This window comes from Parasteatoda tepidariorum, chromosome 10 (assembly GCF_982258835.1).
Source record: "Parasteatoda tepidariorum strain Cologne lab strain chromosome 10, Ptep-v5.0, whole genome shotgun sequence".
Taxonomy (NCBI): domain Eukaryota; kingdom Metazoa; phylum Arthropoda; class Arachnida; order Araneae; family Theridiidae; genus Parasteatoda; species Parasteatoda tepidariorum.
Window position 1 is genome coordinate 69,545,090 of NC_141764.1, and position 17,311 is coordinate 69,562,400.

Here is a 17,311-nt window from a genome sequence, read left to right on the forward strand (position 1 = left end):
AATATTAACTTGATTACTAGTAGCGAAAGTTATGATTTTTAAATTATCCAAGGTTTTTCATAATTCTCGCCTTTAATATCTAGAATTTTTTGACAGATTTAATCAAAAAATACTATGTGACACCTATTATAAAAAGTTTTTTATCCAACCTTGTGAAAAACTAATGTCATATTAAGAGTTTGTTTTTCACTGGTCATTTGTCCTTTTGTTTACTGTGTATAATCTCAGTGCAACTTTAAAATGCCTGAAAAATTTAATTTGTTACAAATTTATACAAATAAAATGTTAATAATGGATCGTAAAGATATAATACGGAATTATAATTCCAAACGTCTATTTACAACTGCCTCATTAATATGATACTGTGCTAGTAACTGTAGCTATAAGTTTTATTTATAAATGTGAGTTTTATAATGTTTGCAACGGTTAACTTTTGGTTTAATTGTCATTTTTTTCTGGTTTTTCGCTTTTATGTACCTATAAATATGCTATGATAAATTATTTTTTAATGCTGTTCCCATATTTGTTTAGATTTATTTACATTTAATGCATTTATTAATTTATTTTTATAATATGCACACATGTAAAGAAGTTAGGTATGCATTTGTATGTCATATATTTTAGTATTAAAATGGATCTGATTGTGATGGCTCCCGACATAAGATTTTCTAGTTTTTGGGGTGTTATCCAAACAACATTGTTCATTAATTTTTTTTACTCTTAATTTTTTTTTTTGTTTCATCAATAATAGCTTTACTTAAAATAATTCTCATATGGTATCGAATTTATTTAAAAGGTATCTAAGTATATTTAATGTCCTGAAGTATTTAAGTATTTTTTCTGATACAGATTTATGTTTTATAAATCAATATCGGAAAGAATTCTATCCGCACTAAGGATTTCAAATTATTAGACAGTAAATTAGACAAATATCTAAAGTAGTCTCCAATTTTCTAATGTCTTTGCTAACTGCCAATCTTAACTATTTTTTATGATAAATTTTTTTCCCATAGAAAACTATTTTACGGTAGTTTGAGTCATGTTTATATTATTGAGACTCAATTTCAATTGTTTATGTGGCACATTTACCGAAAATTACTGTAATCGAATAAAAAATACTGATTTGTGTAAAAAAAAATTCATTTTGACGTAAATTTAACTTCTTTCTAGTGGAAAAAATCATTCCCCAAAACACAATTTTGTTCGCCAAATTTACGATTTTACTGCATTTGACAAGATAGTGATAATGTTGCCCAATTATCTCGGGTTTTCTATATATATTTATCTATATATATAAATCCCTTGTTCCCACTTCCTGTCCTACTTATTTCTACAAAACCAATTATTTCATATTTCAGGATTTAGGATCTGGATTGGTAATTCTTCCTCTGCTTTGTTTGCTTGAAGCTATAGCAATAGCAAAATCTTTTGGTAGGAATGCTTATTTCAATCTATCAAATTTTATAATTTATGATATATTCAATTTTAAAAATAAGAGATATTTTCACTTATTTATTGTTAATATTTAATTAATGAGTTGTCTAATGTATAGTTCGAAATTTTTAATTACTACTTATTAAAAATATAATTCTGAATAAAAATATCTTAACATTCAACTTTTCTTGATATGGTAAAGTGATCTTGCTATTTGGACTTCCATATCAACACTGTTGCCTGTATTGTTAATGGTTCTATTTGTCTATGTTCTTCAGCGTTTTTTATTTTTTTCCCTCTTCCTTTTCCTTTTTTTCCTTTTTTATATTCATTGAAGTGAAGAACTCTTTCATTCTTTTTCTGTTGTTGGTATGTAAATTATGTTTAAACTTCTGACATTTTCTAAAATGTCCAAATTTCTGTGAATTATTCTTCCCTGAATATAAGATATTCATGTTTAAAAAAATAACTTTATTTGCAAATTTTAGAACAAATTTTATTTTTTTAATCATTTTTTTTTTTTTTTTTGCAGCTAAAGGAAAGAAAATTGATGCTACTCAAGAAATGATTGCGATTGGTAAATATTTTAATATTTTATTCTGATCTTTCAATTTTTATTAACTTTGTTGGAAGAAATTAAAGTAAAACAAATGTTTCAGGTATTTGCAATATCATGGGATCATTTGTTTCATCATATCCTGCAACTGGTAGTTTTTCTAGGTTTGTTACGTTATATTTAACAACTCTAATAGGTGAAATAAAATTTTCTATTTAGTTTTAATTGACATTCTATTATTTTCTTTTCCATTTTTTATAAATTATGAGCATCATATCTCTCAGTTTTATTGTTCAGTATTTAAATCTGTAATTTCCAACAATTAAAGAAGGTACGGTTTTTTAAAATTAAAAAAAAAATTAATGGCAGGCACTGAACTAATTGTTTTTCGCCATGGAAGATGCCAAAAATGTTACTAATTTTGCATTGCCTGGTGAGCACCTTGTGACCAGAGTCACGGAAACGAGCAACGTTACCGACGCCACTCTGCCACAGACGCTCGCTCATAGGGTGGGCCATATTTACACATCACACACAGCAGAAGAAAACACATAGAGAGAAACATCCATTCCCTGAGCGGGATTCGAACCCACGGCCAGTGGCTTCACAGTCAGGCAAGCTAACCATTCGGCTACCTGGCTGGCTCTAGAAAATGATAATAAAATAAATAAATTATAAGTAATGCCTATACACAAAGTATCAGGGCTCAGTTGGTTGATGAATACCTCCAATTGGAAGATATTCAATGATTTGAGTGGCCTACAATGTCCCCTGACCTTAATCCTGTCCAACATGTATGGGACACTTTTGATCACTTAATTGCAATTTCAAGACCAACTCCAATGAGTTTAAGGGTGCTTTTGTGCAAGAATGGGTGCAGTTTCTACAGCAATTGATAAGACCCTGGTAAGCAGTATGAAACGCCAATGTGAAAGTTGTGTAGCAGTTAGAGGTGATCATACACCCTATTAGACATACTCTTCTCTTACTTGACAGAGTGTCAATCTGCTGCTGTACTGGACAAGTGACTGTTTCCTTATTTAAAGTACCAGCTACGCCCATTTTCGTTATCCAATATACTGGTCTTATATTGGATGATATTTTTGCCTAGTTTTGTTTTATTTGAATTTTTTTTTTTATTGCAAAAAAAAAAACTTTGTCTTTTCAATTGTTTTTACCATTGAAAAGACCCATTGTATATTACAGTAGAGCTCTGATTATTCGTGAATGGATTATGTGTGAGTTCTGCAAAGCGATTAAAAATTATATTTCAATTGTTCTGATAAAACTAAAAAAGTTAATTTAGAGAAAAAAGGTATACAACCATAACTAATCTGTACATTGATAGTGTTTTTGTTGGGTCTCCAACAATGTAAATAAATGAATTTTAGTTTATGGCAAACTAAATAAATGTTAGTAAGAACTTAGAAATCCTAGATTTTTTAATATATTAAGTCCTATATTATGTATTAGTTTATTATCCAAAAAGATCTGGGACCAAAAAATAATATTAGAATATTTAAATAATTAGTCTTGAAATATTCAACTTTAAGAGAAAAATATTTAATATTTTCTCTTTATGAATGGTGTGTATAGAAACGCTATTTCTGTACTTAATTCTATTTTAGAAAGTTATCACATTTTCTAAAGAAATATAGCTCTGCTACTATGGAAAAAAAAAAACAATACTGGTTGGCATGCCCAGTTACTTATTGCTTGCATTCTTTCTTAATACTGCAATCTGAATTATTGGAGTGCAACTATACTAAAATTTTATTAGCAATAAAAAATTTTTGCTATGAAAAATATTCACTTATTTGATCATTTAATATAAGTAATAATTTTTCAAAATATTAAAGTTTCTTGACAAGGAAAATCTAAGCCTTTGATAAAGTAAAATAATTCTTATCTATTTTCTGTATTAGTACACGAATATGATTTACTTTTACCCAAACAAGGCACTTTTGTGCAGTGTGCAAGAAGGGGAATTAGGTTTTTAGGTCTTGAAACTATTGTCCACTTCACTTTCTTAACTATTAGCATCATATTTTTCGATTATCCCATATTTTACGGATAAATAATCCAAACCGGTTGACATTTTTTTTAATTATTTGGAGAAAGTATGTAAAATATTGTCTATATTAATTCACAAGCGTATTTAGGATTCAGCCTTTAAACCTTAAGGTTGAGTCCTCTGATGTGAAAATCTAGATCAAAAATTAGTCAGGGTGGTCCTTTTTTTGGCACATTCTACATCTATTTCCTGAATCATTTATAGGAGGTACTAATTTGATTTAGACAAAACTTTTTTTAGAATTTAACTCTACATATAATTCCAAACTCACCTGATTGTTTTCATTTAAAAACTTTATTTCAATTAACCTGTTGTGTTGGTCTTAATATACTTTTTCTTTTCAGAACAGCCATAAATTATAGTAGTGGTGTTCGTACTACTGCTGGTGGGATAGTCACAGGTTGTAAATTAGTTTCTTGAAATAGATTTGATAAATTTAACATCATCAAATATTTTTTTGACATTTTGGATGTGTTCTCACTTTCAGGAAGTCTGGTACTTCTTGCCCTAGGTGTGATGTCACCTTATTTCCGCTTCATTCCAAAAGCATCTCTCTCGGCTCTTATATTTATTTCCGTTTTACATATGGTCCATTTTGAAGATGTAATACTAATGTGGAAAACAAATAGTAAGTAGTTAATTTGTCATTATTTTACTTTTCACAATAAAATAATTTTTAGGATGCTTGGGAGCATTTTAACGCTGCTTCCCTCTGGGGCAAAGAATGTAGAAAAGAGAAGAAGTCCAGCTCTTCAAATACTTAATTAATGCAGGGAACTAATCAGTGGGGTAATCTATACAAGAATGTATGATATAATGTATGAGTTTATTTAAGTGGGATGATGAGTATGTGTAATAAGTATATATAAATACCGTATATTCCGGCGCATAACTCGCCCCGGCATGTAACGCGCACCCGTAATTTCTAATAACTTTTTTTAAATTTTAAGATATACTCTTCGTATAACGCGCACGAAAATTTGGATTGTACATGTGCAATATCTCGACTAGTATCTATAGAAAACCAGAAAGCCTTTTAGTGGGGGGGGGCATGTTTACGTCCCACCTTACAGATAATACAAAAAATTGTTGAAAGAATGTAACACCGATATGGCAGTTATTCCGGGCGGATTGACACCATTAGTTCAGCCATTGGATGTCTGCTTAAACAAACCATTTAAAGCCAATTTAAAAAAACAGTGGAACACTTGGATGTTGGAGGGAGAGAAAACCAATACGAAAGGAGGATATATGCGTCATGCAAGTTTGGAAGCAGTGTGCGAATGGATATTTCATGTGCATATGGATTTCATCCCATGCTTTTAAGCATGGGATGAAATTAAGCCAGAGATGGTTAGAAAATCATTCAAAAAATGCATCATTTCAAATAATCTGGACGGATCAGAAGATGACTGTTTATTTATGGATGAGGGTAACACAGATGATGAAGACGATTGTGATGACGTGCCTGAAGAAATAACGGAAGACGAATATAATGAACTATTTATGTAATAACGAAAATCAATAAAGTATATAAGTAAAGGTATGTTATTTCTTTAAAATAAAAGTATTTTTCTATATTTAAATTTTTTTAATCTATAATTTTTATATTCGGCGTATACCGCGCACCCGTACATTCCAATGTGTTTTTTTTTTTATTAAAAGTGCGCGTTATACGCCGGAATATACGGTAATGCATGGTACCTTATAGGGAGAGCAACATACTCAGATTTAGCAGAGCGTCATATGCACAAAATTCCTCACGTGTTTGTGAGAAGCAAAATGACAGTCAAAAGCAGTGTTTACCAACTGGCGGCCCGCAAAGCCTTTTTTTTGTTGCCCGTAAACTGAAATATATTTGTTGTCATCTTTTTTTTGCGGACAATTTTCGTAAAAAGTCTGTATGAGTTTTAAATACTTTTAAGTTTTATATCTTAACAATTTGATATCTGTTGCACATTAATTGTTTAATACATAGGTACACATTAAAGTTATTGTAGCCAGAATATGCACAAAATTCCTCACGTGTTTGTGAGAAGCAAAATGACAGTCAAAAGCAGTGTTTACCAACTGGCGGCCCGCAAAGCCTTTTTTTTTGTTGCCCGTAAACTGAAATATATTTGTTGTCATCTTTTTTTTTGCGGACAATTTTCGTAAAAAGTCTGTATGAGTTTTAAATACTTTTAAGTTTTATATCTTAACAATTTGATATCTGTTGCACATTAATTGTTTAATACATAGGTACACATTAAAGTTATTGTAGCCAGAATTTTTTAATATACAATTAAATAGTTTTAAAAATCTACTTCTTATTTTAATTTGTAATTCAATGCTTTTGTTTTGTACAACTTGATAAAAATCTGTCAGTAATATTTAATGTTTTTTCAAATATAAAATAGTCCTATGTAAAATTTTGATAAAGTTGCATTTGACTGGTGATGTTAATTGCGGCCCCCAGCTCAATGTCCGATTGGAAAGCCCCGGTCAAGAGGTAAGTCACCTGAAACAGTTGTTGGTTAGGTTTGCTGCCTCTTGCTAATCACCATTTTATTCTTTTGTTCTATCTAAAAATGCGCTATCAGATATTATCAACATGGATGATGTAACTGAATTCTGAAAGAAATATCTCTTCTCCTTCTTCCTTATCCCCAAAATTAGCAGGGCTAAACTATGTCCATGAAATTCATCACCCGGAGGAAGTCGGCCACCATAAGTGTGTTATTAAGAATGTCCCTTTTGTCCAGACCTAGACAGTCCAGTATATGTTGGGGGGAAGCCTGCATGTTGTGGCACCTGGGGCAGTTAGGGTAGATTTTAATACTACCCTCAAAAGAAAGGGACTTAAGGTGGCCGCTGATAAGCCTGGTAAGTGCAGTCTGGACCTTGCGGTTGCACCGAATGTTGAGTGCACCTCCTGGACTGGTGCTCTGGTACCAGTGATGTTTGGGGGGTACGAGCCAGGAAGCGAGGTCTTCTTTTTTCTTTTTTGATGCCAGCTCCATGAAGGTGAGGGAATTTGGACTTATCAGATTTTCTTTCGTCCCCTCCTTAGCCAGAGTGTCGGCGATGTCATTGCCCAGAACCCCAACGTGAGAAGGGATCCATTGGAGGTGGACTTCGCGCAATCGTGAGAGGATTTTAATTTTTTGTAGGATTGAAGCACCTGTTTTGTCTCTCACCTTCCTCCAATGCGTTAAGTATTGTATGGAGCTGTAAGAAATATCTAAATAAATAGTACTTCTGCTGGTGCACCCCTAAATGTTGTTTCTTCCTTTATACATAGTGACTGACCCAACCCTTGGGGTACCAGTTTACATTATATGTGTATAGAAGCTAGATTTCTTTCCCCATGTACCATCAGGAGATGTGCTATGAGGTTATCAAAAAAAAAAGATAAACAAGGAATCCTAACTTAAACAGAATAGTTGAGGGTGAAATCAGTTTATTAACATGATTTGATCCACACTTCAAAAACCAATTCTATAGAATTAGGGGTACCATTTTTCTTGTAGCATTTAAAAACACATAATTATGTAGGTTGAGCAGTGTTGCTGGGAACCTAAAACGGTGAAAAACTAAGCTTTTGAGATAATTTCTGAGACAGTGTAAAAGTTCTATTGTGATCAAAGAGATGTATGTAAATTTTTTGCATTCATTAAAAAAAATTCAGGGAGTATTGTGGAGGTTTTTTTTTTTTTTTTTTTTTTTTTTTTGAATGAAAGGAAAAAAAACGGTTTTATTGGTTTTAAGAAAATATTTAAATCAAAAACATTAGCTCTTTCCTTTCAAAAAAGAATTTAAATATTTTATTTAATACCAAAAATTTAATTTGAATGATTAGAAATGCATATTTGTTATATATAGGTAAAATTTTATCCAGTAATTTCCTAGTAACGAAGATTCAGATGCCTGTTACTTTTAAATCAACCTGCATCTTAACTGTTTCTTGATGAAATTTTTCTTAATGAGTTATTTTTATAAATTAAAATGTTTCTTATTCTAGAATGGGATCTCATTCCTTTTTGTGCTACTTTCTTCCTATCATTCGTCTTGGGACTGGAGGTAAAATCTGTTTTAAATTTTTCTCTAATTTATAAATCTTAATTTTCAGTTAAGGACTATTTTCAGACTATTTACATTTATGTACAACAAATATATTTTTTCTCTGTGTTATTCAATGAAATACAAATTCTTGGAAGGAAAGCTTTTTTACAGGTTAATAACTCGAAAGTCGTAGATGCAGAAGACATTAATAATGTGAAACAAAGTATCTTTAGTTTTAAATGAGTAGAAATCAACTGACAGAAATCAATTGATTTCTCCCTGTTGACCTCCTGCCTCTATTTATTGTATCAACTGTAATAAAAAAGTTTCTGTAGTTAGTAACCAAGTTTCACATTTTAAAGTGAGAATTAAAATAATAAAACTTATTTTTTTCTTAATAAACTACTAAATGAAATCAGTGATTAAATCTATCAAGCTCTCATCTAATTAAATTTCTGGGGATGTATCACCATAATAAAGAATTTTCCTAATGAATGTTTAAAGAAAGAAAAAGAGTTCATTTGGTTGGTAACTAGTATCAACAGATAGAATTCCAGTTTTTAGATTATTAATACAGTATATTTCCGAATATAAGCCCATCAATGTTTGGAAATTCATTGAAAATTTAAAACTCGTATATAAACTGACATAAAAAAATTAAGGCATGCTTTGCTTGGAAAGAAGCTTGTACCTTCCAAATTCTTAATAAGAAGTTAAAAAAATAATAGTATTTCTTTCAAATTGTCCTTTTTTGTTTCTTTTTCAGTTTTTATTTTTTTTATTTAAGCATTCTGTTTTCAATTATTATTTTATGTATTTTTGTGTTTTGTATATATGTTTCATAATATTTACTGATTATCGCTAGTGCTTGACAATAAGAGAAGTTTATTTTGTGGCGATGTCTTTATGAAATTTTCAAGTTAAGGGATGCAATTATAAGCAGACTTAAGCTTTTGAAAATTGTCTAAATTCTCGGCTTATGTTTGGAAATATACGGTTAATAGAAAATAGATTGTGCCACTTTTGCTATGAAATAAGTTGGAAATGTTCATTGCTAACAAATCTATTAACGGAAAAACTATTTCTGATGAAACATTGCTTGCTACGAAGATTGTTAAAGTGGAGTTGGAAAATTTGTTAAGCAACAAATGTACTGTACTGTACTGTAATTTCTTGTGTATAATCAGCAGATTATCTGTTAAAAACATGAGTCCTGTAACTGTGAATAATCTGTCAAACTGTTCATGTAAATAATCTGCCAAAGTTTACTGTGAATAATCTGCCAAAATTATTTCTGTACTATCAGACATCACAAATTTTCTATCCACATTCAGCAGTCATAAAAATGTAAGGGACCAACCAGTCTCACAGAAAAGAACAAACCATTGTATAATCCCCGAATTATACAATGAATTGTGAATTTATCCATTCTGAAATTTCTCAGTGTGAAGCTGAATGTTTTGGTTACAGATTATACATTACTGCAGATAATACACAGGAAATTATAGTTATAATGTAATAATAAATAAATCATTTTTCAATAACAAATAATGTTTTTATTTATTTATTTTTTTTAGTATGGTATACTTATTGGCATTGCTTTTTCAATGTGCTTACTTTTGCTTCAAGAAGCCAAACCAAAGATTTTAATACAGGAGAGAATGGTAAGGGTACTTTAACAAAATGATATTATTTTTTAGATTTTTTTTAAACTACAATTAGTCATAATTTTATCTCTATTTAGAAGTGATATTAGTGAAAGAATACACAATATTGGAAATATGTTTCTTATAGACAAAATTTCAGATTTTGTTATAAAGATTATTAGATTTTCATTGATAAAATTATTGATTTTATGAATTTAGCATGTTCACACTCTGCTTTATTAATTAATTTAATTTATTAATTAGTATAATTTTAATCTTGCCTTATTAGGAATTTTTCAGGAATTTTTATTATATTATGTTAACTTTTTCTAGACTGAACTTGGTCGTTATTATTTATATGTGAAACCAGACAGAACTATTTTGTTTCCATCTGCTGAAACACTGCAAACAAAAATAATTAAATCTATTCCAGGTAAATATTTTAGTTCAAATACATGTAAGAAATAATTTCTGTGATATGCTTTCTTATATTTTAGCTATTCAAACTACTAACATAAGTTTGCGTTTTTACTGCATAAGGTTAATTGTCTAATGCTTTTTGTTTAAACACACTTTTCACATGTCTTAGTATTTAACACACAAACTTGTTTTTCAACATTCAGTCATAGTAATTGTCTTAAAACCAATAGTAGTGATTGTTCCACGTGTTGTGGATGCGTTACTCATTGTTTGGAAGCAAGACTGATTTTTTCCTTTAGATTAGATTTATGGGAAACTGGAACAATCGAGACTCTACTGTACTCCACTAAATCAATATCAACCTCTGTACTGATATGCTACATGTTTTCTATGTCCTCACTGATGTAAAACTACCTTTTCTAAAACCATTATAAATACAGTCCTTTTAAACTTTTTTCCAGGTGGACACAGGGCATTGGTATTTCGGGGAAGTAGTATTTCTGCTGCTAAATACTGGGATTTTTTGTTACATTATTGATATAGGAAGTGAACGGAAAGAAATAGTTATTCACGAGTGACTTTAAATCTGAGTTCTACTGTACAATGATAATAAATTAATAATGTTGTAGAGAATTTTTGGAAAAAAAAATAAACAAAAACTAAGCAAAAATTCAGTACGAAAAACGTTACGATTTTGTTGAAAAAATGCAGTCTCAATTTTTAACTTTAGTTTATTTTATCAACAAAAAAAATTTATCCTGTCATTTTATTACAAGTTGAATAATCATTAAATGTCATTTTGCTGCAAGTCTGGTTTTATTTTTTTAGACAAAGCAGACTCTAGCTCTTCTTATTTTGTACTCATTGATGGTGAAAATATCACTACAGCCGATTATACTATGGTCATGGTATGTAATTTTAAGGGGGGATATATATGGGATTATTATATCACTTGAATATAAATCATTTGTTTAAACTTTCTTTCAGGTCATGAAGACATTGTTCAGTGATTTTAAAGCTGTGAATATAAATATAATATTTATGCATTTTAAGGTGAGTTTATAAAATTATTATCTTTACAATATTTAATAACTTGAAAGCTTTCAACACACTTTTTCATTTGCTTACGATTTTTAATAACATTGTATTTTATTGTTTGTTTTTTTTAAGAATCAGAAATATTATACTTTTTTACAAGCTTTTATAAAATATTCAAACTAAATATTTAATGATTCAAAAAACTATACAGAGTGATATAATTGGTACTCACTCATTTCAATCACTATTATTGTTACCCATGTTTATTTGCCCCTATTGCTTATTTATATATGTTACAAGCATTGCTTTAAATCTTGCATTTTGTAAAATAGAAATGTTGTTGAAAACTGACCAACAAAATCTGCAATGATTTACATATTGTCTTGGCATAGCTCTAACCACAATAGAAAAGGCTATTCACCCCAAGGATGAATTAAGAAATTTTATATATAGTGGCACACTCCTTTTACAGTGAGTGAGAAGTCTGACTCGCTGCCAACTGTGGGCTTTTTCACAAGACTGAGAGGTCATGTGACCTTGAGCAAAGTCGTCATCCCAGTGTAGTTTGGACCTTGTTAACCAATTAACGATTTTTTGTTGAATTGAGACAAACTGTAAAACAAAGCAATGTGACGTCATGCTTCCCTCTGTGGAAGAGTGAAATAATTATGTTGCGTGTTTGAGCGTCCGTAGTCACCAATGTAGAGGAGAGCGTGTGAGAGAGATGTTTGTTGGCTGCCAGCAAGATTCGAATCAAGGACCTCTAATCACAGTAGAAAAAAGTGTACATTACAGTCCAGGGTGAATTAGGAAGTTTTAGATATAGTGGCCGGGACACCATAACCTTTTCACATTTAATGAAATGAGTTTTAGCAACTCATTTCTGAAAATATTTACTATTAGCAAAGAAATTAGGGAGTTTTTATGCTATAAACTGAATACTTATTTCTATATTTTAATAATTTACTCTGTTTTTGTTTATTGGTTCAATTTAAAATAAATGTGATAATTCTAAAGTGTATTAATGTAATGTTTTGTTAACAGCCTGAAGTTCAAGAGGCCATAGTAGGTAGTGGATTGAGTGATTTTAAACATTTTTCTTCTAAACTAGAAGCAGAAAATTATATTCAGAGTAAGCATCTTTTTTTTTTAATATTTTAAGGTTGCTTTAATTGTGGTTTTAACTAATATGAAAGATAGTTTTTTGTTTAAATAAAAATTTAGAAACCAAAAACAAGCAAATCAAAATTTTAAAGATATGTATGTTAGATAAGATAGATAAAGATATGTTTGTTAAAATTTCGTTTTGCTTGTTTTTATTTTCTAACTATTTATTTAAATTGTTTACATGACACAAATTTGGTTTTAGTGCTTTTTCATTTTGACTTATTATTTTAAAGTTTTTATCGTTAAATTTGTCTAAATCAATTTCATACTTTGATTAGATAGTTTTTAATGTGACATGCTTTCAGGGCCGGATTAAGCGGCCCTAGGCCATTCAAATTTTGGGGGACCTTAGATTAAATTATGTAATACATTATGTAAAAAAAATTATCTTATTTTATTAATATATCTTCCAAATTGATTTTTTTTTTAAATCGTTGTTTTTCTTAATTTTTTTTCAAAAATTTTTTTTTATTTTTTTTTTTAAAAATTACATTTTTTTTAAGGGGGCCCCTAATTATTGAGAGCCCCAGGCCTAGTCTGCCCTAATGGGTAATCCAGCCCTGCATGCTTTCCAATCAGTTCTTCAAATCAGTATTTCATTTTTGTGATATTGTGTAACCAACAGATTTTGTATTACCCAGTATACTTTATTAGTAAATTATTTGTCCATTTTTTTTCATGCTGTTTATAATAAATTTTTCAAATATTTTATATGTTTTTGCTTTTCTGCATAACTAACTGATTTTCAATTAGTGTTTTAACGTAGAAACACTACTTAGCAGGAAAACTTCTCTACAAATTACTCTCTTGTAAGTAGCTTGTCAAACAAAAACTAAAATAAATTAGATATTTATTTTCTAGTTCTGTAATTATTACTTCATTGTTCTCTCTCTCAGCGCAATGTTGGAAATATATACATTACACCTTAATTAACCATGCATATTCAATGCTTAATTATGCTTCATTCAGGGATGAGATTCTTCCGCGGATTCGCGGATTTCCGCTTTTTTTTTTTCTTCAGATTTTTCCATTTTTCCCGCTAATTTCTGCTGAAATTTTTTTTTTTTGCACAAGTTAAAATATTTTATTTTATGAAGAATTAAATTTTCCACGGAGCGAAATTATTGAAGTCTTTATTCCTCCCTCTGAAGTTTCTCTAAAAATCATTTCCTTGGGATGAAACTGGTTGACCTTTATACAGGGATGAGATTTTTTTTGTCTCTCGAATTTCAACCATTTTAAAAGTTCTCTAAAAGTTTCGTTTTTTTTTTCATAAATATCCCGCTTTTTTTTTAAATTCAGTTTTTTTAAAATTCAGAAGTAAAATAATTATATTTATGTACGATTTTCAAAGATAAACAGAAAATTCAAACTACGTCCTAGCTGCTAACCCTTCTGCATTTTTACTTATCTTAGCTATTTTCTCCGATTTCACGCACAGAAAATAAGATTTTCCGTATTTTTTATCCGTCGGCGGGATAGCTCGTATTTTCGTAATTTAGACGTCGCAACTTCTTGTATTCTGGTGTGAAAACAAACAAAAAAAATAGAGGTGGATTTGCGGTGAATATATTTATTTACTCATTCAATTAATCTTGTAAATTTTTATTTATTATGTCTAAACAAAAGCAATACAAACAAGCCTTTTAGAAATCCCAAAACCAGACTCTGAAAATAACTCGATTTTTATTCACGCGATTTTAATATCAATCATCGATTTTCGTATTTACCTGATTTAAAAGTTGCGCATTGCGATTCTTATTCAGGCGATTTAAATATTGTACATTATGATTCTTATTTACGAGATTTAAAAATCCAATATCGTGTTTTGTATTTATGCATTTTTAAAATCGCGAATTTAATATCAAACATCGATTTTCGTATTTACCTGATGTAAAAGTTGAACGTTGCGATTCTTATTCAAGCGATTTAAATATTGTACATTGCGATTCTTATTTACGAGATTTAAAAACCAATATCGCGATTTGTATTTACAAGTTTTTAAAACCCTATGTAGCAATTCGTATTCACGCGAGCTTAAAATCCAATGCCGTGATTCGTTTTTGCGGTTGTAATATTGAGCGATTTAAAAATTATACATCGTGATCTAAAAATTACGCATCATGATTTGTATTTTCGCATTTTTTAAATTTGATGTAGAGTTTCAAATTCACGTGATTTAAAAGCCTCATATCGGGATTTATAATCACATGTTTTACAAGTTTAAAAATCACACTTTTTTATCAAATTTTTGTTTATATATATATATATATATATATATATATATATTCCTTGGATTTCCTCTCTTTTACTTTCTGACTACTCTCATCCCTGTTCATTTTTTGTGACATGTTATACATTTGTTATGCATATAGAGTTACTGTGAAATATTTCTAATAGACTAATTGAATAAACAGGTTTATTGTAGCTAAATTAGAGTTACAATTCATCTGCTACTCATTATTTTTTCAACAAAAACATTGTACATGTTGTCCTATCTTGTTAATCCTAATCATCCTAGTAATATTCATTTATTAAAAAATAGTCCTGTTGGTTTACATAGTTATTTATTGAGATGTGCATGCATTTCATTTTTTTGCCTAATAAATTTCACCAAAAACAAATATTTGTACCAACAACGCTTTATATATTATTTACTACACTTCCTAAGGTAAATTCCATTACACAAGTCTAAAAAGGCACACATCTGTGTTGTAGTTTTGCTATGATGTTTGTATTTATTTGGTTTTTATGTATTGTTGTAATTTTTAACTTTTATTATCATTCTTATTTTGCTATTAGTTTTTAATTTATACTACACCTAAATGCTATTAAGCTGTAGTTGAAATGTTGCCAATCTTCATTTCAGATCAGTCAGTGTCTCCAATATCTCCCCCAGCGTACAACAGTAACTTTCCAAGGCACAGTCTACGTAGTGACGATGTTTGTTTTGATGTCTCCTGAAACTATCTAATCATAAAACCTTAAAATATCATTTTCATCTTCATAAAGAGCATGAACAAAACATGATAGTGCCTTAAACATTGCATATTTTGTATTATTCCTGTTAACTTCACGGTTATAGAAACTTACCGGTGCATTTACTCATTGTTTTTAAAGTTTTCACTGTTGTTGAGACTGGTTCTTTGCCAGAGAGCATGTTTTGAGAGTTTTAGAATGTTTTAATAATGTGTTGTAAAGAATGGGAAGCTTTGTGTAAATGAATAGTAAAATTTTTAGTTGTATTCAAGCAAGGTATTTAGTTGAATTCAGAAGGAAATGTTTTGAAGTAAATATTGGGCATTACTGCAAGATGCAGCTATTAATTTTAAGGACTGATCTGAAAATATGTGAATTACGTACTTGTTTAATATGTTTCCAAGTAGCAATAATACACTTCTATTAGCAATAATACACTTCTATTAGCAATAATACACTTCTATTAGCAATAATACACTTCTGTTAGTAATAATAGTGTTTTATTAGCAATAATACACTTCTGCAATCGGATGTAAAAATTTTACAATCAACTTTTAAAATCTTCAATGATTTCAATTCTGTCAATCTTAAATATCTTTGATGTTCTTAAACCTTGTTCTTTTAATTGTCCTTTGTTTCTAACTACCTCTAGAACAAAGAAATTTGTTGAAAGAACAAGGTTTAAGAGTTTAGAGTTATTAAGAAAATTTTGACGATTAAAAAGCATTCCAAACAAAGACTTTAAAAGGTGGTTCTGAACTTTTAATTTTATTTTATCCACAACCGAAACCAAGAAATTTGTTAAAGGAACGAGGTTTAAGGAAGTGAAATTCGTTAAGAAAACGATTGAAAAGCATTCCAAACAAAAACTTCAAAAGTTGGTTCTGTAACTTTTAATCTTGTTTTATCTGCAATCCAAGAAATATGTTAAAAGAACAGGATTTAAAAATATGGAATTCAATTAAAAAAATGCTGACAATTAAAAAACATTCTAAACAACGATTTTAAAAGTTGGTTCTGTAACTTTTAATCTTGTTTTATCCACAATCCAAGAAATATGTTAAAGGAATAGGATTTAAAAGTATGGAATTCAATTAAAAAAATCCTGACGGTTAAAAAGCAGTCCAAACAAAGACTTTAAAAGTTGGTTCTGTAACTTTTATGTCCAAAAAAGGATGAAATCGCTTTGAAACATATTCAATGGAAAAGTAATTGATATAATATTTTCAGAAGTTATTAAAATAAGTCTAGGAAATTATAGAAAATATTTATTCATGCAAAGAATGTGATGAGAAGAATCCCCTCCAAAAATTAAGTCATTTCAATCTGCAATTGCTTATCAACAAAATGTATTGTTAATCCTTATCTCGAACACTCTCTCTATGTTGCTAAATTGTTGAGTTAAAAAATTAATTTAATATTAATGTCTGTTAATTTTTTTTCTCCAAAAAATGTGGCAAATGATTAGAAATTTAAAAAATATTAAAAATATTTTTTAATGTTGCGCTGCACTAAAAAAATATATAGACCACGGCGTTACTTGGTTATTTATATAAAAGTTAAAACTTAATTTTAGATATCCGCAACTCCAGAATACCAGTGTATCCTTCAAAACTCTATAATTTCTGAAGAATATAATATTTTATTTTAATTATAAATTATTTATAAATTTTGTTATTTTATGCTTAATGTTAGTGTTAATAAAGTGTTTACTGATTTGTTATTTTTCAGTAGTTGATCTTTTTAATTGAGCTGACAAAATATTATTTAAATTATAGTTCTATTAGAATGAAAAGAAAGGAAAATGTTCGCATATTTTGAATGAAATCAAAGTTTTTGGTATACATTACTGCAGGTTCCCGATTTTTTTTCAGCTACGGAACCCTAAACGAACAAACTTCTTTTGGCGGAATTCTGACTTATAAATATAGTTCATTAACATGTGTGAATATG

The 17,311-nt window shown here is 29.3% G+C and overlaps 1 protein-coding gene and 1 long non-coding RNA gene across 5 annotated transcripts in view; both read left to right on the forward strand.

The window, feature by feature from the left end:
• Positions 1–15,629, forward strand: part of LOC107443482 (sodium-independent sulfate anion transporter) — a 54,585-nt gene extending 38,956 nt beyond the window's left edge. For all 4 annotated transcript variants that reach the window (XM_043042981.3, XM_043042984.3, XM_071184067.2 and 1 more), the window contains 12 exons: positions 1,359–1,431; positions 1,967–2,011; positions 2,094–2,154; positions 4,409–4,464; positions 4,552–4,692; positions 8,068–8,126; positions 9,686–9,772; positions 10,088–10,187; positions 11,003–11,082; positions 11,162–11,227; positions 12,257–12,344; positions 15,249–15,629. In XM_043042981.3, the coding sequence (XP_042898915.1) occupies positions 1,359–1,431; positions 1,967–2,011; positions 2,094–2,154; positions 4,409–4,464; positions 4,552–4,692; positions 8,068–8,126; positions 9,686–9,772; positions 10,088–10,187; positions 11,003–11,082; positions 11,162–11,227; positions 12,257–12,344; positions 15,249–15,343 (951 nt within the window). In that variant the 3' untranslated portion in view covers positions 15,344–15,629. The remainder of the gene's footprint in view (positions 1–1,358; positions 1,432–1,966; positions 2,012–2,093; positions 2,155–4,408; positions 4,465–4,551; positions 4,693–8,067; positions 8,127–9,685; positions 9,773–10,087; positions 10,188–11,002; positions 11,083–11,161; positions 11,228–12,256; positions 12,345–15,248) is intronic.
• Positions 15,630–15,805: 176 nt separating this feature from the next.
• LOC147803015 (uncharacterized) lies at positions 15,806–17,084 on the forward strand. The gene is made up of 2 exons (XR_015430054.1): positions 15,806–16,106; positions 16,237–17,084. It is a non-coding gene; the product is annotated as an uncharacterized LOC147803015 (long non-coding RNA).
• Positions 17,085–17,311: the final 227 nt, after the last annotated feature.